General features: G+C 39.1%; 1 protein-coding gene across 1 annotated transcript; it reads left to right on the top strand.

Annotated features, from left to right (window-relative positions):
- The first annotated feature begins 5,312 nt into the window (after positions 1–5,312).
- Positions 5,313–24,480, top strand: LOC121295739 (tumor necrosis factor ligand superfamily member 10-like). Its single transcript, XM_041220743.1, has 5 exons — positions 5,313–5,655; positions 12,370–12,525; positions 16,612–16,648; positions 18,657–18,770; positions 19,747–24,480. Exons 1-5 carry the CDS (start codon positions 5,458–5,460, stop codon positions 20,205–20,207), a joined length of 966 nt encoding a protein of 321 aa, XP_041076677.1. The 5' UTR covers positions 5,313–5,457; the 3' UTR covers positions 20,208–24,480.
- The last annotated feature ends 239 nt before the right edge of the window (positions 24,481–24,719 follow it).

Raw genomic sequence — 24,719 nt, 5'->3', positions numbered from 1 at the left:
ACTGCATTGGCAGCACTGTTGGAGGTGCAGGAGCAGAGGCACCAGGAGTCACTGACCGCTATGATATAAACGATGCATAGCCTGTTCCAACTGGGGAAGCTACACAGCAGGGCCCCAATCTGATTGGGGAGGCCCAGGAAGCCTACGCATGAGCAAGTCCTGGTATATGATCAGGTGAAGCAGGCCATTCTCCAGCGGCTTGACATTACAGAAGAGACGCACCGCTGCCGTTTCCGGGAATACCAACGACCCCTAGGACTGTGACCCTGCGTGGACACCTAGAATTGCATCACCCGGCTTCAACCCACCACGTTGGAGGCAGCAGTCCGATTGGCTGAGGGATATGAGGATGTGCTGTCCTCAGCTCCGTCGGTCGTGACCCCCGCTCCTGCCTCCAACTGACCCCGAACGAACCAAGGACAGGAACTCCACAGCACATCGCCCCTTCCCTCTATGGATCCACTTCTCATCGGCACCCTGCGGGAGAATAGAGAATCCAGGACCAGGTAAGTCCAGGGGTAATGATTGGGAGGGGCCTTGCATTGTGGATGTACGGGTTGGTGATGTGAGAACCCCCACATTAGTGGACTCAGGATGGGGGCAAACTTTAATTGAAGAAGCTCTATAGATGGTGGTACCTTGGTGGTCACACGGGGTAGTGGTCATTTCCTGTATCCATGGGGATAATAAGGACTACCCCCTTACTAAATTAAATTTGACTATTGGATGTCATACCCGCTGCGTAATCGTGGCAGTGGCTGCAAAGTTGCCATATCCAGCTATTTTAGGTCGAGACTGGCCGTATTTTGAAACAATGATCAACAAAATGGTGAAGCCAGTCAATGACAAGACCATGGGAGCAGTGAGAGAAACTATTGGAAAAATCTTCCCACTGCACGCTGATTTGTTCCATTCCCAGTTTCGCCTGAAAAAAACAAAAAGACAGCAAAAGGTTGAAAAAAAAGTATGTCAATAAGACAAGGCTGGGGTTTGTTGGGGGAAATTTCAATGTCTGTCAAATGCAAGGGAAAGGGGATCGGGATTCTGAGCCACCCTAATGCTGAAGCTACTTTAGCTCTGCTCGATATCCTGAAATTCTGGAACTGAGATGTGGACCTAGCGTTGGAACAAAAGAACGATCCTTCGCTGGCACACATCTGGGAGCAGGTTCAGTCTGTTGAGGGGAGGATAACAGGCCGCTTACATTATTGTTGGGCACTTGCTATATAAGGTATCCCAAGCCACGAGCACAAGTCAGATTGTAACACAATTACTCGTTCCCCAGTCGTTTCAATGTGAAATCATGCAGTTGGCTCATGATGTCCCTTGTTCAGCCGTTTAGTTAGTGATAAGAGTCAGGAACGAATATTGGCTCGGTTTTATTGGATGGGAGTTTTTAGTGAGGTGACGTGATATGTAGGAGTGTCTGGAATGTCATCAAGTAGCGTCGGGGCAGCTTTGCCCCAGCCCTGCTGGTTCCACTGCCCCTGATCTCAGTTGCTTTTGTATGCATTGCTATGGACACAGCTGGTCCTTTGAGCCAGTCTGACTCTGGATATACGCACATTTTGGTAGTGGTGGACTACGCGACTAGATATCCAGAGGCAGTACCATTGAAATCCACTAATGCCGCAGCAATTGCTCGAGAGTTAATGCAGATTATAGCGAGAGTAGGGATTCCAAAATAAATCCTCACTGATCATGGAAAGAACTTCATGTCACAATGTTTGAAAGAATTCTATAAATTATTACAAATTACAAGTCTATTCAAACCTCTGTTTATCATCCGCAGATGTACAGTTTGGTGAAGTGTTTTAATCAGACTTTAAAACAGATGCTGAAGCGGTTTCTCAACCAAGAGCAGAAACATTGGGCTAACCTCCTCCCTTACCTGATGTTTGCTGTGAGAGAGGTGCCTCAAAGCTCGACCGGGTTCTCTCCCTTTGAGCTGCTGTATGGGAGGCAACCACGGGCTATCCTTGATCTTGTGAAAGAAGGGTGGGAGGAGCAAACAAAAACTTCCAAAAACATAGTTAAGTACATAATGATGTTACGAGACCACCTAGCAATGGTTGGTCATTTGGCACAAGATCTAAAACTAGCTCAGCATCGCCTGGAGCAGCAGTACAACAAACAAGCACAAATTTTGACTTTCCGGCCAGGTGATAAAGTACTGTTGCTATGTCCCACATTGGAGTCTAAGTTGTATGCTAAGTGGCAAGGGCCATACGAGGTGATAGGAGGAATTGGTAATGTAAATTATGAAATTAGACAACCCGATCGCTGAAATAAGACCAAAATTTATCACATTAACTTGCTAAAACTCTGGAATGAAAGGGAGGCCCTATTTATAGCTTGTGACAATTTAGAAGAGGATTTTGGTCCCACTGCTAATCCACTAGCTACAACTAACATTCCAATGGGGTTGCATGGAACTCCCGCCACCTTTCAGGACTGATGGACCAGGTCTTAGCTCCCCATTATCAATACGCAGCCACGTATATTGATGATGTGGTGATTTTTAGCTCCACCTGGAAGGAGAATACTATTAGGCATACAGTCGTCCTACAGTCTCTAAAGGAGGCAGAGTTAACAGCCAAGCTGGGCAAGTGTGCATTTGGCAAACAAGAGACCCAATATCTTGGCTACATTATGGGTAATGACCGGGTAAAGACGATCGCCTCCAAAGTCCAGGCCAGGTGGAGACGGCGATCCCGAGGACCAAGTCACAGGTGAGATCACTTCTGGAGTTAGACAGCTATTATCGCCGTTTTATCCCCGAGTATGCCACCATAGTCAACCCCCTGGTAGATCTCACCCAAAAGGCTACTCCAAAAATAGTTAAATGGACAGGGCAGTGTCAGGAAGCATTTGATATGATTAAGAAGCGACTCTGTCAAGCTCCCGCTCTGATTTCACTAGATTTTAGCAAAGAGTTCATCCTTCAGACCGATGCCTCTCACATTGGTCTGGGGGCGGTCCTGTCCCAACAAATTGACGGGGTAGAACACCCTATCATTTATTTGAGCAAAAAAATGGCTACTAGAGAAATTAACTACTCTGTCATTGAGAAGGCATGTTTCTCCTATTAAATGGGCTATTCACACTCTTCGCTATTATTTCTTTCTCTCTTGTTATTGATCATGCTTTTTAAGGTGGTTACACCTGATGAAAGACAATAACGCAAGGATAACTCGGTGGTATCTGGTGCTGCAACCCTTCCATTACACTGTAAAACATTATGCGGATAAGGAGCATCAAAATGCAAATTTTTTTTCAAGTGAGGGGGGCCCATTGAGGAATGTAGAGTTGGTTCCTTCGGCATCACTCTGAGGGGTGAGATATGTGATAAAGAGAGAAAGGATCAATATTGTAAATCTCTCTCCCAATCAGAAAGGGTGTAGTGTAAGGACAGTGGTACGCTGTCTCCTAGGTGGACTGCCCTGAACTGTAGGTGGAAACTGGAAGGTGACCATATTAGGGGGAGTGCATAGTTGCACATACCTGGAACGATCAGCTGTGGGACGGCCCTTTATTGGAGAAACCATGGAGACGGGTTGATTGCAGGGAGGAGGTCGTGGGTACAAAGGGGAAGCGGCTATACCAGTACGCCACCTTGCACTGACAAACAAAAACAGATGGCCGGAGCCTATATTGTTTGTTGTTTTTGTTACATGTGTGTTTTTGTGTTGCAGAGGACCTGTCGCTACAGAGCCAGCAGTTACACCACAGCACTTCCCTGCACAGCACCACATCTACTTGCACCAGGATCCCCGAAACTGAGCACGGACTGTAATTTCTGATTATTATTATTTTTGGGTTTGCAAGCCCACTGAGTACCCCCAATACCATTGCTGGTAGAGGGGCAGACTCTTTTCTTTTGTGTTATAATAAACACTGATTATTTTTGGGAGACGTACTGTTGGACAGTCACTTTGTTCCACCACACCACTTGCACCTGATTACAGGGAGATTAAAGTGATACACTACTAGACCCTTGCTAATCTGAACCCTGATAGTCCGATTATAATCTGAACCACGTCTTGCTGAAAACCGCTCTAAAAAACTGAATTTCTATTCAATTGTACATCATGTTTAGTATGGCATAGTTTCTGGTTACTACATCCTTCAATAGTTTAACATTTGATTCAAGGTACTGTCTGCAATTTGAAGAAAGGATACATTTCTGACTGCGAGAATCTACTGTACAAAACGGCCCAAAAATGAAGCAATGTCAGACTCGTGTAATTATATTAAAATGTTCAAATCTCAAAATAAGTTTAGTTAGTTGTTCATGTTCATCCTCTCAGCCAGCAAACACATTAACAGTAAAATGTAACACACATCCCCTGCCACTTCTGTAAATTTAAAGCTAGTGATCAGTATGATGAAAAGATGTATATCAACAACATGTACAGAAAAGTATAGAATAAGAAATGGCATTGTTTAATAAGTTTTAAAACTTTACACTTTCAAAACTTTACAAAAAATCACGTATGTGTATGTCTTTAGTGTTCCCTTGTGAGAGAGCATACACACAGCTCGACAGTGCTGCCATCAGCTTCATTTTGCGGGTGTTGGGTGTTCCCAGTGCTGGTAAATCGTTTTCTTAATAAGGCCGAACGGGAATAAGAAGCCTGGAGAGAACGAGTTAACCCTTTACTGCCTGAGGTGCGTTCTGAACCTGTTAACCTAATCGTGGGCTTTACTTTGTTTTCATTTATTTTTTTAAAGTGTTTTACAGTGTAAACTTTCACTTAGATTAAAACAGTAAATTAGGTTTCCTGAACTGTAAACTTGCTTTCATTATTCAAAATGGACTAACAGTCTTTGAAAACATTCACTTAAACCTCTTTTGCGACAGGGCCCTACATTTGAAGAATTTGCTTTTTTACTGCGTCAAACATAAACTTACATACATGTTACTTATTTGAAGGCAGCCTCCAGTGTTAGTGAAAAAAAAAAAAAAATTTACAATAAAACAATTGAGACAATTCAGTTCAGGTGTTGTCTGTGTAGGGATACAGGCTGGTATATCGCATTTTATATTTCTATAGAATTATATAACGAACATTACTCTATATAGTTCTATTGTGGACATATTTGTATGATGTATATTTATATAGACAAATAATTATTTATATGTATTTTCAAAATATTTCTTTATTTGTTATTATTATTATTTTTAAGTGTTGTCTATAAATACCTGAAGACTCATCGAAGAACAATGTGTGACCCTAACCTTGGTGCTGGAAAGGGTTAACGACAGCTCACGAATTTGAAACATGCTCTCTTACCAGTAGTAGCGCTGTAAACGACCAGACGCTTGTCTGATATACAACACGACAAAGTCCTCCCACAAAAAGCACTAGGGCAAAACTTTTTAGAAGGCAACTGCTTCCTTCAGTGGGTAACCAGGGTCAAACGGGACTGGATGTCTGTAGTACCAGGAATGCCATGGCTAACGAGAACAACCAGGATTACTTTAGATCCAACAGCAACGACTCAAAAACCTACATGATCATCCCGACGGCCAAGCGAGAGAATGATACATCTTCAAAGCTATCGGTCGTCATGGTGGTAGTCGTTGTGATTGTGCTACAGATTGCGTGTACCACTGCGCTGTTCGTTTACTTCAACATGTCGATTTCACAGGTAAGCTATTGTTGACATGTTGCTCTTTACTTAATATGCAAGTGCAACAACACACAGCAGCCCTGCTCTGGAAACAATGCAAGCAGGCAGGCAGCGGATTACTTCCAAACACCGCTGCCTAGGAGACTGCACGAACTCGCAAAGGTTCACCACCGTCGTGTTTTTCCAAACTGCTTTATTTTTTTGCCGTACCTTACAACAACAAAACAAAGTACAGTAGGCTAATGAGGTAGGACACAGACTACTGCAAAAATAACTGCGTTAAAAAAAAGTGCACTATACTGTATTATAAATGAATTACTGGAATTCCCTTGATTGAAATCGTTTTGGTAATTAACGTCTAATTTAGTGGTATTTTGAAAAGAGAATAATGATGATGATGATGATGATAATAAATAATACAAATAATTAGTTACTATTGACAAACAAAAAGGCGCGCTTGTTCTGGGAATGCTATAACTGCGTTGATGTCAATTTCTATGTTTTAAGTATATTCTGAAAATAATAATTAATTATCGGGCAGTAAACATTTGGGCAAATATAAAGAGAAAGGGTTGAGATAGACAGCTAGTAGAACTAAAGTGATGCCAGGAACAGAAAAGTGTCATTGTAAATCAAAATAGGAATAAACTACACAATTCTGTAAAGCCCAACTGAAATGTTTAAAAGATGAGAGGGCACGGAGAACTTCAGGACTGCTCCAGTCTCTCAACCACCTGCTTGAACTTGTAGACCACTTGATCTACCCATCCTACTGTGCATTGGTCTTGCCTGACCTACACACCACGTTACTGGACCCTCAACTAATGCACTATCCTTTCACTGTTGCGCGACTAATATGTCATTGCAGCTATAACTTGTTGTAATCTTAAATGGTTGCATCATGTCTCTCTGTATTTTAGCAGTATTATTTGCACTTAATGCTGTAAACTATACTGTATTTAAATATTAATCTTCCATTGCAACCCTGTACTGCCCTGTAACACCTTTTAAGGTTAGTATTAATGTTGGTACTCCAATTGATTAATTTGGAAGAAAGCACAAAGCCTGAAACAGATTTTTATTTTTTATTTTTTTTTAATGCTGTTCATTATTAGGTACTAACCTTTTTTTATTTTAAAATATCTTTTTTTTTTTTTTCAATCTATTTATGTCTCACCGAAATCATAAGTATAAACTCAAGACTTACAAACAGGACTTTGAACTGCGAGTCCTGCACAGTAGCAGTAACTTTGTTTGGTGTGCAGTCTGGTTCAGAGTTCATACACTGGTGCAGTTTAAACAGTCAAATAACTGTGAGAACAAGTAATATTTTGGGCTATGTCTAGAGAACTGCCTATTCATATGTGATGAAACTTGGTATGTAGACATTAAGTATCAGGGTCATGAGGCTTTATTCACAGATCTTTAAGGACTGTTTTTACAAATCGATTGCATAACATTTCAAGCAACATTTTCAGCTATGGTGGTTTACAAGTTTATTATTGTGTTCGAAACACAGATTAACTGAAACAAATGTGTATAAGCAATTCATAAACAGTTCATATGAGGACCTACTTTACTCGTATGTTCTTGCTTGTGATTGGGGTACTTAAGGTTATGTCTTAGAAACTGATCCTGTGAATGTCTGTCCAATGTCTAATAAAGGGTATCATTTGGGTTCAAACTTTACCTTCCCTTTTTTTTTTTTTTTCTTTACAGTAAGTTCTTCTGCAGAAGTTCAAACATGTAGATCAAGCCTCTGGTTCTGTGATGCTATGAACGCCTTGATGTGCTTAGTTTGGGTCCAAGTGAATAATTTTAGATGTTACTGAAAAATAAAATGCAGAGCTGCAATTAAATAGCCAGTAGGGCATTCTTGTATAATGACATCTTTTTATTGGTCTCAGATGTAATCGAAAGGTTGGCTAAAGCATTTGTAAGCTAGTTTATCCCTGTGGTGAAATAAGATGCTTTTCAGTTGTTTATTTTCAGAGAAAAAATGTGTTTTGTTAACAACTGTATGTGTTTCTAACCTTTGCACACAGTAACTGACTCAAACTGACTGCAATAAAGTTTGTTTAAACCTGCCAGTAAGAAACGTTGCTTTGCACTATTAATTCGAGTCGACAGCAGTGATATATCTATGTTCTATAGAAAGAGCGGCTGCAGTCAGACAGAGCTCAGGCACCATGGGAGCTTCCCCATCTGGGAGCGCACCTCAGTTCTGGGCCTCTTGCAAGCAGGCTGCCAGCATTGTGTCAAGCTCTGCGGGTGTGCAGCAGATTAACGGCCCATTGCACATCTTGGATTTAACCCAAGAGTGAGCCTGCTGCTAGACCCAACCTCCTCCACCCCTACACACAGCATAGAGAGCCTGTGTGAATTCCGTTCAGGTTACAAGTGAAATGAACTTGGTGGTCTTTATGTAATCCTCAGTGAGTAGTGTAGTTGACTCCATCAGCTTTCTGACAGAGGCCATTGCTGAAAAGCAGGAGAGGTCAGAGTTAAGGTGTGTTTCATGAAGTTTTGTGCATCTATTAGTCTTTCTGGAGCATAAAATCATATAATAAATAACAGGCATTCCACTTTAAGTTAATAGCATTTTTTGGTTTGTGTGCTGCTGTAATGGTCTTTTCAGAGTAATACTAAAAATTGTGCATTGGTCATATTTGCCTTGCTATGTATGTTTTGTTTTTTTTATCTTGCATGTAGGGGAGGGGAGGGGGGGGGGCATCTCCCTGTATCCACTGAGACAGTTCTAGGAGGGGAGGAAGGCTCTGAACACAAATATCTAAATGTTATTTGCACCTTAACATAAGTACATTGTCAGAAAAAGTAATTAGACAACATTATTTTGGTGTTGTGAATGAACATTTTTGTTTTTGCTTCCAGTAAGCATTGTTTTACTTATTCATTTTAATATACAGGTTCCGAAAACATTAAAATAATTAAGCAACTATTGATTACTTCTTGCAACTCTGAAATGAAAAAATAAACTGTATTTGTCATAATAATACTAAGCATTCTGTATATATCTGTTCTCCTGGACATACTCTGAACAAAAATATAAACACAACATGCAACAATTTCAAAGATTTTACTGAGTTACAGTTAATATAAGGAAATCATTAGGCCCTAATCTATGGATTTCACATGACTGGGAATACAGATATGCATCTGTTGGTCACAGAAAGCTTAAAAAAAAAAAAAAAAAAAAAAAAGGTATGGGCGTGGATCAGAAAACCAGTCAGTATCTGGTGTAACCACTATTTACCTCATGCAGCGTGACACATCTCCTTCGCATAGAGTTGATCAGGCTGTTGATTGTGGCCTATGGAATGTTGTCCCACTCCTCTTCAATGGCTATGTGAAGTTGCTGGATATTGGCGGGAACTGGAACACGCTGTCATACACGTCGATCCAGAGCATCCCAAACATGCTCAATGGGTGACATGTCTGGTGAGTATGCAGACCATGGAAGAACTGGGACATTTTCAGCTTCCAGGAATTGTGTACAGATCCTTGCAACATGGGTCCGTGCATTATCATGCTGAAACATGAGGTGATGATGGTGGATGAATGGCACGACAATGGGCCTCAGGATCTTGTCACGGTATTTCTGTGCATTCAAATTGCCATCGATAAAATGCAATTGTGTTTGTTGTCCGTAGCTTATGCCTGCCCATACCATAACCCCACCGTCACCTTGGGGAGCTCTGTTGACATCAGCAAAATGCTCGCCCACACGACACCATACACGCTGTCTGCACACGCTGTTTATACACGGTACAGTTGAAACCGGGATTCATCCGTAAAGAGCACACTTCTCCGGTGTGCAAGTGGCCATCGAAGGTGAGCTTTTGCCCACTGAAGTTGGTTACGACGCCGAGCTGCAGTTAGGTCAAAACCCTGGTGAGGACGACGAGCACGCAGAGGAGCTTTTTGTGCATATGGAAAATTTCTGGGATCTTTTGTTTCAGCTCATGAAACATGGGACCAACACTTTACATGTTGCGTTTATATTTTTGTTCAGTGTAGTAACATACTACAATAGTAAATGCATCACTATCTACACTTGTTTTACTATGCCCTGTTCTTGTGTACTTTGGTTTTGTGTGTGACCTTTTAAGATTTAGTTTCATTTTATAAGAAACAACGGCAGGTAACAAAATGAAAGCTATAACTTATTTCTCCTATCACATCTTGCTCTTTTACCACTAGCAGATGTCTTGGAAAGACTTGATAAACTAAATCCCTGCTCAAGGCATTGACTCCTACCGGAACTAAAACACTTTGTTACACAGTCTGTAGAACGTTGTAGGGCTGATTTTCACACAAACATCCATTTCAGTCCTGGCTGTGATATGAGTTTAATTATACAAACTATACTTCTTACCTCTGAGGTGTATCTAGTCTGGATCAGCCCAAACAGCTGATGCCATGCACTACCGCACTGCCACCTACTTCTACATTTTTCTGTGCCGCACTATATGATAATGATTTGTGTAAGTCTGTGACTCTCACTTGTAAAAGTTTACCATAGTTAAAGCATAGCAAAGTGGAATAAATCACAGTGAACATGTGGTAAAGAGTAGGAAGCATTGTAAAGCCCAGAGAGGTATGGAACAGCATGGCAAACTGGCAAATGTACATAAATAGTATATAACCACAGGAAAACTACAAAATGACATTGCAAATGAACTGTGGTCCAATTTTATAAGGGCTGCCCCTGCAGCTATTACACCCAGAAGTGATCGAAGTCCAGTCATGTTCATGAGTCGCATACTATGAATAAGAATTAATAGACAATAACAGTACTGGGCAACTGCTGACTGCTATTGAGTGAGACCTATTGAACTATTAGCCTTGTTTTCATAATATTGGAAGAATAAAAAGTTTGACATCAGTATCAAAAACATTACTTAATATTAACAACAACATTGTTTTATTAATGAAGTGCCAGTATTGATTATCCTAAATATGACATCTAAAGCATGACAGTACATTCATTCCATTTCGGTACAATTAAGACAAATTCAATTACAGCCAAAATTACTCTGCTAAAAAAGGGAAGCAGTTCAGTGCAACTGTGCAGAAACCGCTGTGCATTATGGGTTATTACCATCCTTTATTTAGTCCATATTGGTTGATTGGTCCTGATTGGTTGAAAGATCCAGAGCAATCTATAATCTGAGGTAACATAATGTCTTTTTGTAAAGGATATAAATTGCAGAACCATTTAAAAATCGTTTTCGGACTAGAATGGGTTTATGTTACATTTAATTAACTTAAACTTGTTGTTGATTCCACTTGTGCATGTCTTATTTACTCGCCTACAGTATGTAGCCTATGTGGTAGTCTCCATATTTCATGGACTTGTAGTACATTACCAATGTATTACAGATACATTTCTTTTAACAATTTGAGTATCAGTAAAATAGTAAATAAAATAACAGTTAATGTTATACTTAAAACAATCATTTAAAAAAAATCATATTTTCATGTTTACATACTTTGGATAACCACAAAAGTATTGTTATTGAAAACACTTGAGAGACCATGAACTCTGGAGATCAACATACGTAGTGTTTTTTATTTAGATGTTTTTTATATACATAACATGAAGCAAAGCAATCTTCTAACAAAGATTTCCAGAAGCCATGTTGCTTTAGTTTTAAGATTGTGACCAAAACTCGTAAGACATTTCTTTAACAAAGTTACAGCTTGACTGAAGCACCACCTTCCTCAAATGTCTTCTTTCAGTTTCCAGTTGCTGGGTGCGTTTCCACTAAACTGCAGAACGTTGCCAGAACGTTTTGGCACAGTGGATGACCGTTGCCTTCGTTTGTTGTTTTATAACTTTTGTCAAGACAAGCACATTCATGAACATGCATGTAAGTACATTGGGTCGCCCACTCCTTTTTAATCCGAATTCACAGAAAGTTAACATTCCACCCACAAGGAGTCTGCACTGAGAGAACTCTAAACTGAAAGTCCTGCACACACTATGCATTTTGTTTCATACATTTTAAAACAATTTAATGAGAAAATAGATAATATTTTTTCTTTTACTTAATAGTGTGCCCAGTTATTTTACCCCCATTTTCCTCCCCAGTTTGGCATGTCCAGTTATGTTCTCTCAACCCACAACAGCCCGGGAGAACTGGAGGTCAGTGGGGTCCTCTGATCCCATGATCAAGTTCATTATCTCTTTACACGCAGGACCTGTCTGGGTGCCTGGACAGTATGGTCTACTGTAAGGAGAAACAGTGCCTGACTGACTCGCCCTGCACACCCCTCGTCATAGGGATCTTGTTGCCTTTTTTACTTTGCAAAGTGGCAGGCTTCTTTTAAATTACTGATGTTTCCTCTCTGGCAAAAGCTTACTGTCACTGATAAACTACATACTGGAATAAACTCTTGTGATGCTGTAGGTAGTTCATGCATATCAATAAATAGATTTCTCATCAAAATGTTTGTCTACATTTATACAAAGTTTCTTTTTGTTCATTCTGTGGGATCTAAAAATTCCTAAATAATGAAAACTATTTCCCCAGGTCAGGCTGATTTTTTAAAATGTATTTATAATTATTTTTTTTTAATATAAAAGATCAGTAAAAAGAGGTTTCCCACAATTTTATATGAATAAAAAGTTAATCTTTAAGTATGACTGAAACTGCACTTTTGTAGATCTAAATAAAAGACTTTAACAAATACATGTTGTCTTTGCAGACAAAAAACCAAGGTGTGACTGAGGAGCTTAAATGCCTGAAACTCCTGAACAAGCTAGAAGATACAATCGCTGGAGGACAGATCCCAGAGGAAGTGAGGGTGTTCATGGAGCCCTGCATGAAAGTGGCAGACAGCATCAAGTCCTACATAGCCAAGGTTAGCAACCAGGATTTTCTGTATTTCATAGACTTTATGGTGAAGCTGCTTTTTCCTGTTTCACTCCCTTTAGGTCATACACTCCTGTTCTATGCTCCATAAAGGAAATGTTTCAGTGGGGTCCTATTACCTGTAACACAGGCTGGGGAGAGTTACTGCCATTAAAGGTGAAATTACTCAAGAAAAAAAAACAGAATAAAAGAGGAGTGTTCTAATGAGAGAACATGTTATAAAACGTTGGTTTTTATACAAGGAAGCTTTAAATGAACATTCTTTCGACAAACACAATATAAATACCCATGATATGATCTATTCATCTATGTGCATAACATGTTCCGAACCTCCATCATCCATGCTGTGTTTCAGCTGCATCTTGTCCAAACTTGAAAGCTGTTGGTTTCCATCAGTTCGTTTCAAATGGCCCGTCAGGTTTGTGTGCTCGCTTCATTGTTGTGAAGCATGTGTTACAGTGGTTAGCCTGGCATGGAAGTTCCTGTCTTTGATCCCTGGTCAGTGTTGGTTTAGGGCGGATGCAGGTTATAACAGAACTGGAGGGCAAGCTGCTTTCCTGTACAGAGGGTAGTTGCATCCACTTGATTGGAGCCAGAGGTGTGAGAGCGAGGTCTGCATGGTTCCATCAGCCCTAGTGGAGAGGATACAGCTGAATGGAATATCATTCTTTTTATTAGATTGTCTTTAAAAAAAAGTCTTTTTTTCTTGGCGTTTCAATTGTGCATCCAAGTATTTATTTATTTATAATACCAAGTGTCACAACAATCTTCAGTATTACATAGCGTAAATGTTGGGGAGTAACACATGATGTAGCACTTTACTATAATCTGATTCCATGTCTCAGTAACTGCAATGGTTCTTTTTTCAGACAGGTAACGAATGACATTTTATGTAGTTAGTTTCATTAAAATAAGTGCATGCTGTGAAAATCTGAAAGTGATTCAACAGTGCAGGTGAAACCTTACATATCACACAAACACTTTTTTTGTGGAGAGAATGAGTGTGTTTGATAAGTGGCTCTTCAAAGGATTTCTATGTAAACTGTGCCTGAGAAGTAGCTTTTTGTAACTGTAACTAACCAGTTACATTTTTCATAGCAATAAATTACTGTCTGTAGTTACAAGTTTAAGTAACTTGTAACTGTAATAGATTGCTTTTTAAAAGTACTGGTTTGACGTGAGGAAGGGGTTTTAACTGTTAATTGGGCTTCTTCAATCATTGGAAATCTGGAGCCAGCACTTAATTTTTTTATTTGTGAATTGCAGAATTCAAATAGGGTGCTGTTTTCATAACAAATGAATGTAAGGGTGAGCTGATTTACAAAAAAAAGTGCATATTGTTCGTTCTTTTCTTATAGATGATAGTGGCAAAGGATAATGGTCTGGATTGTGTGGGGCAGGTTTGGAGTGTGTGTGTGTGTGTGTGTGTGTGTGTGTGTGTGTGTGTGTGTGTGTGTGTGTGTGTTCCTGCAGGCCCTGCTGTGTGAATAAACAGAGACTCTGGCCCTTGTTATCGGGAACAAAAATATTTATATCTTTATAGGTCAACATAGCTTGCAGTCCTGTATTCTTGCGTTTCGAATTGATTGTTTTAACAGTCTGTTCTTTGTTTGGGATCAATCGCATTAAAAACCTCTCAGATTTCTTGGACACAATTTTAGTTTTCCAGTCAGCCTCAAGAAACAATACAAATATTTGTACAAGATCAAAGACACAATTTTCATGATAACTTCCTTGTAGTCTGCACATATGATTAGAATTTAAACTCCTGTAAAAGGAAGTTCACCTGTGTTTTAGATATATTCAGATGGAAAAAGTTAACATAGAACCATATACAGTTGTATGCAAAAGTTTGGGCACCCCTGGAAAAAAAAAAATGTATGCTACAATGAATCTTTCAGTAAACAGAAGTTGACCTGACCTCTACATGGTACAAAGTTAAACACGACACCTTTATGCAAATTTTAATACAGGATTACTGTTAATTTGCATTTATTACAGATTAAAAATAGTAAACAAAAGTGAACATGGTGCGTGCAAAAGTTTGGTCACCCTTTTGGACCAGTCATAATTACTTAAAGATGATTACTAAGGCCCAGAAAGGTTGATTCACTCGTTAGGGCTTCAGTTAGTCAGGTGAAGTCAATTCCAGTGTTGAACTATTACTCTGAAGTAACTTGATTCCTTTCTAATCTGTCAGACTGTGGTGGCTGTTCTGCCTGGTTTCAACAACCATGGGCTCCTCTAAGCAGATGTCTGATGACTTGAAAATGAAGATAGTTGACTTTCACAAAACAGGAGAAGGCTATAAAAACACTTTCTCAACGCTTCCAGCTAGCAATTTCAACTGTCAGAAAAATTGGCAAGAAATGGAAGTTAAATGGAACGGTTAAAGTCAAGGCAAGATCTGGAAGACCAAGAAAAATATCACATAAACTTGCCTGAAAACTGGTCAGATCTGCACAACAGAACCCACAGGTCACTGCAAAGGACCTTCAGAACAGTTTAGTTGACAGTGGAGTAGTTGTTCACAGGTCCACAGTACAGCGTACCTTACACAACAAGGATCTGCATGGGAGAGTTGTCAGAAGGAAGCGTTTTCTACGACCCATCACAAAAGTCAGCGTCTAAAGTATGCAAAAGAAAACCTTGACAAGCCTGAAGCTTTTTGGAACAGTGTGTTTTGGACTGATGAAATGAAAATTGAACTGGAACCGGAAATATTGTCTAGGTGGAAGGAAGAATGGATTCAACTAAATATCAACAAATCCTAGAAGCTAATGTCAGTCAGGACACTGAAGCTGAAAAGAGGTTGGATATTTCAGTAAGACAATGATCCAAAACATACCTCAAAATCAACCATGAAATATTTACAAGAAAGAAGGAGAAAGGTTTTGGAATGGCCGTCACAGTCGCCAGACTTGAATATTATTGAAAATCTGTGGGGAGATCTCAAACATGCAGTGCATGCAAGGAGACTTAAGAATCTTTCTGAGTGGGAAGAGTTCTGCAAGGAAGAGTGGGCAGGGCACTAAGTGACAGGGTGCCCAAACTTTTGCACGTGCCATGTTCACTTTTGTTTATTATTTTGAATCTAATAACTGCAAATAAATAGTAATCCTGTATTAAAATTTGCAGAAAGGGGTCATATTTAACTTTGTACCATGTAGAGGTCAGGTCAACTTCTGTTCACTGAAACATTCATTGTAACATACATTTTTTCCAGGGGTGCCCAAACTTTTGCATACAACTGTAGATAACAGTACTGTAGATATCGTTATGACAACTGAAATACATATTTGAAAATGCTATATTTGGGGGCGGTGCAGTTTCATTGTAATTGAGAAATATTTAATAATATCAGTAATAGATGGAATAAATACATTAGAAGGTTTCTACTCCTTTATAAAAGCTTACTGTATTATACTATGGTAAAATCCTAGGAAAATGTAGTAAAGCAAAGTGAAATTATGGTTTAGCACAGGTAAGCATTTCTCTCAGGTAAATGTGGTAAAAACAGAGTGCAGAATTACTGCTGTAAACTTTGACATTGGTTAGTTAAAGGAATACTTCATACTCTCTGAATATGATTAATTGTTTTTTGATCTGTTGTCTCATTTATTACAGTTTTGTACTCCTTGGTGTTTGGCATGTTTTAATAAACTCACCGTCATAGTTCAATGTTGGGTCTTTCTGAACACGCCTGGGTAGTGTAACAAAAGAATACAAATGACACGATGAGTTCGTTTGAGATTTTCCATTGCAAATCTTTATTAAACCCCTAGTGGTCACGTTATACTGGCCTCATTTGTAGAAATCCCACCTTGTTCACTATACATACCAAATATCCAATAATAGCAAACTGTTTAAGAACATGTATTATGAGATAATAAATAGATTAAAAAATGTTTTGCAGATTCCGAGGATATAAAGTACTCATTTAACAGCACTCCGTTCCTTAAATGTGTGTGCTTTTTTTAATTATTTCTGATAAGGTATCGCTTGTAATGCTCACAGTAATATAGCTTGTGTGTAAAGATAACATGTGCATGTAAAGGTTACTGTTGTCTTTCAGGTTACTGAACATGCCATCAGGAGACATTTACTTCAAGGTAAGCACTCATTAGCATGCTAGTCATTCTGACCTGTAGAAAGCTGTGTTGGTTGTGCCTAGGTGGTACACTATTCTGAACCAGTCACTTTATTGTGAGGGACAATGGCACTCGCTACATTCAGGGACGGTGCCAACAGGCATCATTGGAGTTTCACAGCTGTGTGTGTGCACCTCCGTACTGTCCTGAACACCCCCTGACTTATCCTGGGCATCCCACAAGCAGACAGTTGTACTGAGTTTTGCCAGATAGAGACCACTTGAGGCACGGATAAAGAGCAACTTGGACTGGAATCTTTTGGATTCACCTTGTATATCATTGTCTGTTTCAGTCGTCACATCCCAGTGAACCGGAGTGTAACTAATAACTTGCCCCCCTGCAGAACTTTGCCATAAGTGGATGTAAGAAATACTACATATAATGGATGTGGTACCAATATCCACTAGAGGCAGAGTGTCGCAGGGGACAGGTTAATGGTTACACTTCAGTGTACAAGCTTTACTTAGAGATGTTATTGCAGGACACAGGGCTGTTTTTAATTTTGAGTTTTAAAAAGTCCCAGGGTGTAAAGACTGAAACAGAGTGATTCTAAACAGTAAGGAGAATACATTAGTAAAGATAACTCTGACATTTCAGACCTGGATCAGCTTCCTCTGCAGGACTACCAATCTCATTAATGTTGTGACCTTAGCCAGATTTGAACCCAGGCCTCCTGAAGTTACAGTCATAAAGTAACCCACGGCACCACCTAGCCTCAAACTTCTATGAAACATTTGATAAGGAGGACTGATAGGGAATCTAAGGCTGATCAAATGAAAAAGGCTCTGCGGTAAATGTTTTACCCCCCCCCCCCCATCAGTACACACTGTCAAATATAAGTATGTCAACAAACTGTTGTAAAATGAAACTGACAATGCAGCTTTGGTTGGAAAACAAGTGTCCCTGCTCAGTTTTGGCTGGTGTTGTGCGCTTGGCATGAACACAGTTCAGTTTTATAATGCTTTGGCAAGCTGTAGAAAACATCCCTAGAAGAGGAAAGCCAGAACTGGAGATAACATTCTCAATGCTTAAGATAATGCTTCAGAACTGGTTCAACATGTAGCTTGATTTGTTCATTCCAGAGCTCCTCTGTGTACACATCATTTGATTGAAAATAATGAAAAAAGCATGCTTTTGTGTTTTGTAATCAAGCTGTTTTTAACAGGGTTTCTTTCTCTTTCAATTAATACCTTAATTAGTGAAATCACTAAATGGGCTCTTAAATTGTAAGTCTTACTTTTTCATTTCAAAGCAGAAGCAACTCATCTTTATTAATTTAAATACAGTTACTCGTCATAACAATTGTAATCGTGTGTCCAGCAAAACGCTTTTTTTTTTGTATAGATTTAATAAAGACTAGTCGCTTATTAACATGTTGTGATCTCGAAAGGCTTGGCCTATTTAAAAGCGTTTGTTGTTTTTTGATCATATCTAGTGAATTTTTCTAAGTAAGCGATATGTTTCTTTTGATGCTCAAATATAAGTGATATGTTTCTTTTGATGCTCAGTATATTATGTATATGCAGTGCTGAAGCCGTAGGCCACCGAAATCAATTTTGTATACGGCCCCCGAACTGAGAAAGGCAAGTTGCACAAAACAGTTTGAGGGGGACACTAAAGTAATGTACTGTATGTACAGTAGTTATCAAGTAGTCTGCTTGATATTTAACACATTACAGCTCTACTCTTGCGCATGTTATGATTGACAGCTTTAAAATGGGGCCAATTGGAGGGGAGCTTCAGTGGTTACCTTATAAAAGTTTACAAAGTGTAATTATGCAATGTAAAACATAGGCAGGTATTGTAAAGGGGGGGAGGGGGGGAATCCCCCTGTTGCTAATGCAGACTTGAGATTCCCTGAGGGTTTAGAAATGAGGGCAGGGCTGTTTGAGAAGTCCCACCTTAAGGAAGTGAAAAATTCTGACTGTTGGTGTTTCCTTATTGGAGTTTTGTCTGTCCTGTTTTCTAGAAGCAAGAAACCTTCCAAGGAGTTTCAACACATCGGATGCTCAGTTTGTGAGCGAAGTCACCCAAAGACCTTCCGCACACCTTTCTCTGAGGGATGTCAGCCATCAACCACACGGTGAGACCATCTGAAACCCCTGTGAAACCACAGAACGCACAGAGGGTCAAATTTCACTAACCTTTAGCTAGGAAAAACATTTAGGCAAGTTAGTTGAAATTGTGACAACCTGTGATTTTCTGTTTTAATGCGAAGAAGATTCTAAAGTCTTATCACTTATTTAACTGTTGATCTGAAAGTCAAATCCAAATAAATATTGACCTAGTCAGTTCCCCTTTTCTTGATGAAGAAGGTAACTGAAAAGGCTTCACAGTCAACACAAACCAGAAAGCCACTATTGGATAGCACTCTCTCTGTATTAAAACTCAAAATAACACTTTTTTTCTTACTTAATGACTTCTTTGTCAAAGGAGGTTTGGTTGGGGTTTTGTAACGCACTGGTAAGACCATTTTGTCACCAGGTTACCACCACTTTGGCCTTGGAGAGGAGTCTAACAAAGAGAAACCAGACTAATCCAAGGTATTAAAGAAATGAGCTATGAGGATAGGGTGAGGGAATGGAATTTAATTTAGCACAGAACAAAGAAGGATTAGGGGAAACTTGACTGAACCAAAACCAGAACCAGAACCAGAGAATAGTTGGTAATTACATGGAAATAGGGAAGAAGACACTTCTTAATACAGAGGGTGGTGAGGATTGGAATGGGTTACTTTGTCATGGTGTTGATGCTGAATCATCAGGGATCCTTTAAGACCCAATAAATTTTCAGATTAATCATTGGCGTTCTTATTCTAACACTAATGAAGGAATTGGCAAAAAGTTTGCCTCCTTTATTTCTTATAGTTTTACCTCCTAGTTGAATCATTTTCTCCTCTGTACCCTCCCTTGGCCCTTTGTTCCTCTCCCGAGCACTATTGAGAAATACTAAAAGACCTAATAAATTCAATAACAAACGTTTTGACAAGAATTCTTTTTCAATGTCTCCACTCCCTCGTGCCCCCAACTCGGCTTACCTTTCCTCCTCATTTTATCCAGATGAATCCCAGAGCAATGACTTGCACCAATCTTGCCGTCACCCCATCAGAACCTGGGACACCGGTAGCTTCGGGTCGCACATCCACAACATGAGCCTGAACGAGGGGTGGCTCAAAGTGACCCGGAATGGCCGCTACTACCTGTACTCTCAGGTCTACTTCCGCTACCCCACGGACTCCTCCCTGGACCCCCACAATCCAGCCCCGGAGAGCCACAGCAGCCACCAGCTCGTCCAGTGCATCTACAAGAAGACATCCTACCTAAAGCCCATCCTGCTGCTGAAAGGCGTGGGCACCAAGTGCTGGGCGGAAGACGCAGAGTACGCCCTTCACTCTGTCTACCAGGGAGGGCTGTTCGAGCTGAGATCAGGTGACAAGGTCTTTGTGTCAGTGTCCTCCGTGCCCATGGTCTACGCCGACGAAACCTCCAGCTATTTTGGGGCCTTCCAACTTGACCTGTGATCGTGACAAATCGTGAAATTAATATTGCAGGTGCATGGATCTTGTGGATGTTGCTAATATGATGGGAAGAGGGGGGGAACCATTCTTATTAATTTGTCTGTGTTTTTCTGAATGTTGCATGTATGCAGAAGAAACTTTAAATCTAGTCCTGTTTACTGTGTGGACATTAAACATGCCACTGCCATCTTTTGAAGAAAAGCAAATCTAGTTGATAACCCAGGCCTGCATAAGAAAATAAGTCACCCGACCTGATTTTAATTGGAATTCGAAAAACAGTATACATTTGGTGAAAAATGCCCCACAGTTACTGCTTCTTCTCATATAGCAAATACGTTTTGCCTCTTGTTCCATTTTAAGATGGTAAATGGGATCTAATGATTAGCTTCCTGCTTGCCTGAGCTTGAATGTAGCTTTCTTCACTAGTCAAGGGTTTTGAAAAATCTTCAACGGATTATCAGGCAAGGTAAAAATGCACTACACAGTTTGGCACAGTAGTTACAAAGCAAAGGACAAACTACCGAAACATACTAGTTTGGAAGCTCTTGCATCGCAACTGGCCCACTCACTGAACCAGATTCTGATTGGCTCCTACCCCAACCATCAAGGGGAGCAGAAACAGGATCTTGATTGGGACCAAGACAGGACCATCCTTTCAATTCTGTATCTTGGCACAGCAGTTTATCTGAAATATCTTTCGTGATGGCAGACACCTGGAATGTGGACCCCTCACCTTTTCATAAGCCCTAGAATAATCCAAGTACTGACAAGAAAAAAGGGTTGGTTTAGCAGGTTGGTTGGGAATGTGGGAGAATACTATTGATTTTAATATTGCCTCGCCATATAAAATAAAATACATTGAAAATGTATTGATTTATAATTCAGATATATAGTTTATTTGGCCTGATATTCTCATGTCAGCATCAGCAGCCGCCAGAAACCCCCTTCTGAGCTATTTTTTGCACGGCGAAATGGTTCTCAGATTTGAAGTGAAAGATAAATATGAAGCCTAACCTAAAACTTTTGGCTTTTTGTTTAATTGTATAAATGTATGATTTGGTTCTAGATGGTTTGGAATTTCTGGCAGGGTTAGAGTCTGTACCTTGCCTTGCTGGTGCTACAATTGACATTTAAAATCTTCTGTTTTTTGTAACAGTACTTTACTGCCATCATAGTCATTCTACAGTTACAGTGATAGGGACAATGCACCACTCCTGTGGAAAATCTGATTACCATAACAAAATGAGTTTAGTAAATCAGACTTAATATTCCAGTTGCACCCAGAAAAGAAACAATGTAAAAGTGATATAAATTGGATGAAGTCTTGTGCGTGTCCCCAAAACACGCAGCTTATTTTGTTTTATTAACAAAAAAATCGATTTCCTTTATTAGAATTTTTGTTTATTTTTTGCCTTAAAAGAAGAACGGTGCCTTGTCCAGAGAACAAAAATATACGTTCAGTTTTACTTTTGTATATCAACTTTGGACTGCCAGTCCCGTATGGTAACTTCAGTTGATTTTTTTGGATGCTGAAGATTTTACACTGTACACTTTTTTTGACCCGATTATATTATATTTTTTTGTTTGTTTTTGCACATCAGTGGCAGTTTTGCCATCTCGTAGCTTCTGTGCTTATCACAGGAAATAGTATTTTTTTGATAGATTACACTTGTTAATCTATATCCGAGAGAAAGAATGTAAAGTTTAGAATAGAACCAGTAAAAGTGTAATGGATGCAAAAGCCATTTAAGGCCCTGCTGGTGGAGCTGTTTCAATGCTTTTGTTTCTACAGCATTTGAATGCTGAAACTAAAGGATAGTACTATAGAAACGGGCTGGATTGATACGACGACGAACTGCAAATGGCATTGGCATACATCTTTTATTTAACGGACAGATTGTGACAATACTACGCAAACATGTTTTACTAGTAAAAAACAGTAGGTTGTTTTAGTTGAAATTCGGTTCAGATCATTAGCCCTTGTAGTGACTCATGTTGTAAACTGCAGACTGGAGCAAAAAGCTTGGCAAGACGACTCAAAAGTATTTTAGTCCAAAAAATGTATTGTTTAGACCTGCTAAGGTGAATACTTGTGAAATCACATTTTAGGATGAACTCTCTTACAGATGCATATTAATACTTGTTGATGTTTTAAAATATATGGAACAGGATCCCTTCTATTTTCTTCTTCACTGCTCTTTTTATATATTTTTATTATTCTTATATCAATTACAGAAGAGCGGTGAAATATACAATCTCTGTTTGCAGTTAGCTTTGAAAACTGCAATATCGACAGGTATATTTTATTTGAAAACCTTAAAAAAAAAAAAAAGTTCATCTCTCAATTTTAGAAATACTGAAAGAAGCATAATACATTCAAATGACAAACATTTCAACCAGAAGTCCTTTTTAATGTCTTCAGAATGTATTTGTTTGTCACTATTTATTACGTTTTTGTTCGTATTTCTAACTCCAGCGCTGTTGAGTATTTAACAGTTATGGATGAACCTTTGGTGCACAGTGTGGCTGTCATTATTTTGATGAAGTGTGAGTGGGAATCATTGTTTTGGGGTTGGGTTGAAATACACTGGCGGGAGGATTGTCATTCGTGCCAGTGCTTACCGGGTAGCTCTGTTACTGATATACTGTGGTAAAGTGCATTATATTCTTGTTTAAACTGTAAAAAGTATGAAACTCCTTATACTTTCATACAATTATATCTATGTGCACGCCTTTAGCGTCTCTCATAAATGTGAACTGAACCAGTTTTTAAAAAATGCATTGTTGCCATGTAGCTGCCGTTGGTTTTATAAATTCATATGAAAAGATCAAAGCAAGCACCTTCAAAGCCTATTGAACAACAAGCAGAAGTCTGAAGATAATACGTGTTTAGTAAAACGTAAATAACTTGGTAACAAACCATTGAACTGCCATAACTGAAATGCAGACTGTTCCACTGGTATGCTGTACCTGTAAGAAATGTCGGCTGTCACAAGAGGCTCTTTGGCCTTTTCTAGCACGCAAATGAGCCCCAGGTTTTTAGCTTCACTTGTTAAAATGTATGCAGTAACACACACACTGTGAATTGTTTCAGAGAAGAAAAAAATCAGGTTCAAATATGTAGGCATACCAGTTCCTGATGTAAACAAGGTGCTCATTGGGAATTTGAGTCTGACTGGTAGGACAGCATACTTCTCATGTCAAAGATGACATGTTGACACGCAGAGACAGCTTGAATGTAATGGAGACATTTGGTGGGTTTTAATGCATTCTTTAAATCCTGAAGTATGACTTCTTTTTGAAAGAATACTAGTGAAAAAGGCCTAACCCTTATGCAAAAAGTTGGCATTTCAGCTTGAGATCTGAACATAATGTACACATTGTTTCAGTGTAGCATCCACACCACTATGTCAATGGATTTGCACTGTGACAATATGAAGGAAAAGCATTGCATTAGTATTAACAATTAAACCACTAAGTTGTTGGGATCACCAGATGTTACTATCTATCTTCATCATCTTTCTTATTGGTCTTCTGTACAGCTTGATTAAGCACTTGTAAAAATAACACTCCTTTATTGATGACTAACCATGGATTAAAAGACATAATTGAGGAATTCATTTTATTTTATTATTGTTCTATAACTTGTAAAACAGCAATTCTGTGTTTTTGTAGGGAGTTGGGAGTTTTTACAGTTTTCTGAACATGTGTGGTTGTTTATTAAAGGTGCCTCTATCATTAACTTGTACTGAAAACAAAATGTGTTCAGGGCTTTACCGACTAGTGAACAGATTAGTTCAGAGTTTTTACTGTTTGAATAGATTATTAGATTATTCCAGGTAGTTGTTTTTAACCCATTGTAATATCAAAAATCAGTGATTAAAATTAAACTTGATGTTATGTCAGTCTAAAATGGTATACACGTGGTGTACACATCTTAACAACTTTGGCCTAAGGAAATGCTAGGCATTTAGTGAAACGAGCCTCTACTAAATCATTTCGTATCCTGCCTTTCAGGATGTGCAACTGTAGCACTTTTTCATAAATTTGAGGACCAATTTAAGTTCTCAGCAGTCTCATATTAATCTCAATTATAATTTACATGAGGCACTTTTAATGAATCATTGGTCTTTTACTGTGTTTTTATTTAGAAATTTGAAATATCTCTAGAAACGTACAATGTTTAAGGACCACTTAGTGATTGTGAATGTGTCTGATATATGGCACTTTTTCACTTGTATATTTTCTGTAAAATAAAACCACGATTCCTTTGAAATGTCTTGTTTATTTAGAACATCTTCAAAGCTCTTCATTATGTAGCAAGCATTCAGTGATGCTGTTATTAAGACCTGATCTTTTAACCAAACTGAACCAACTTGTTTAACACCAAGCTACTAGGGACAAAAAAAAGGTCAAGTGTGGTTTACTGTGTATTACCTGTAATCATGAGAACAAAGAAGAAACGCATGCAGTCGGTGTGGATTTTGAATGATCTGATATAATTTAAAGTTTCAT

The sequence above is a fragment of the Polyodon spathula genome, chromosome 20, assembly GCF_017654505.1.
Source record: "Polyodon spathula isolate WHYD16114869_AA chromosome 20, ASM1765450v1, whole genome shotgun sequence".
NCBI lineage: Eukaryota > Metazoa > Chordata > Actinopteri > Acipenseriformes > Polyodontidae > Polyodon > Polyodon spathula.
The sequence above is the reverse complement of the archived record's forward strand: the minus strand, read 5'-3'. Positions and strand labels throughout refer to the sequence as shown.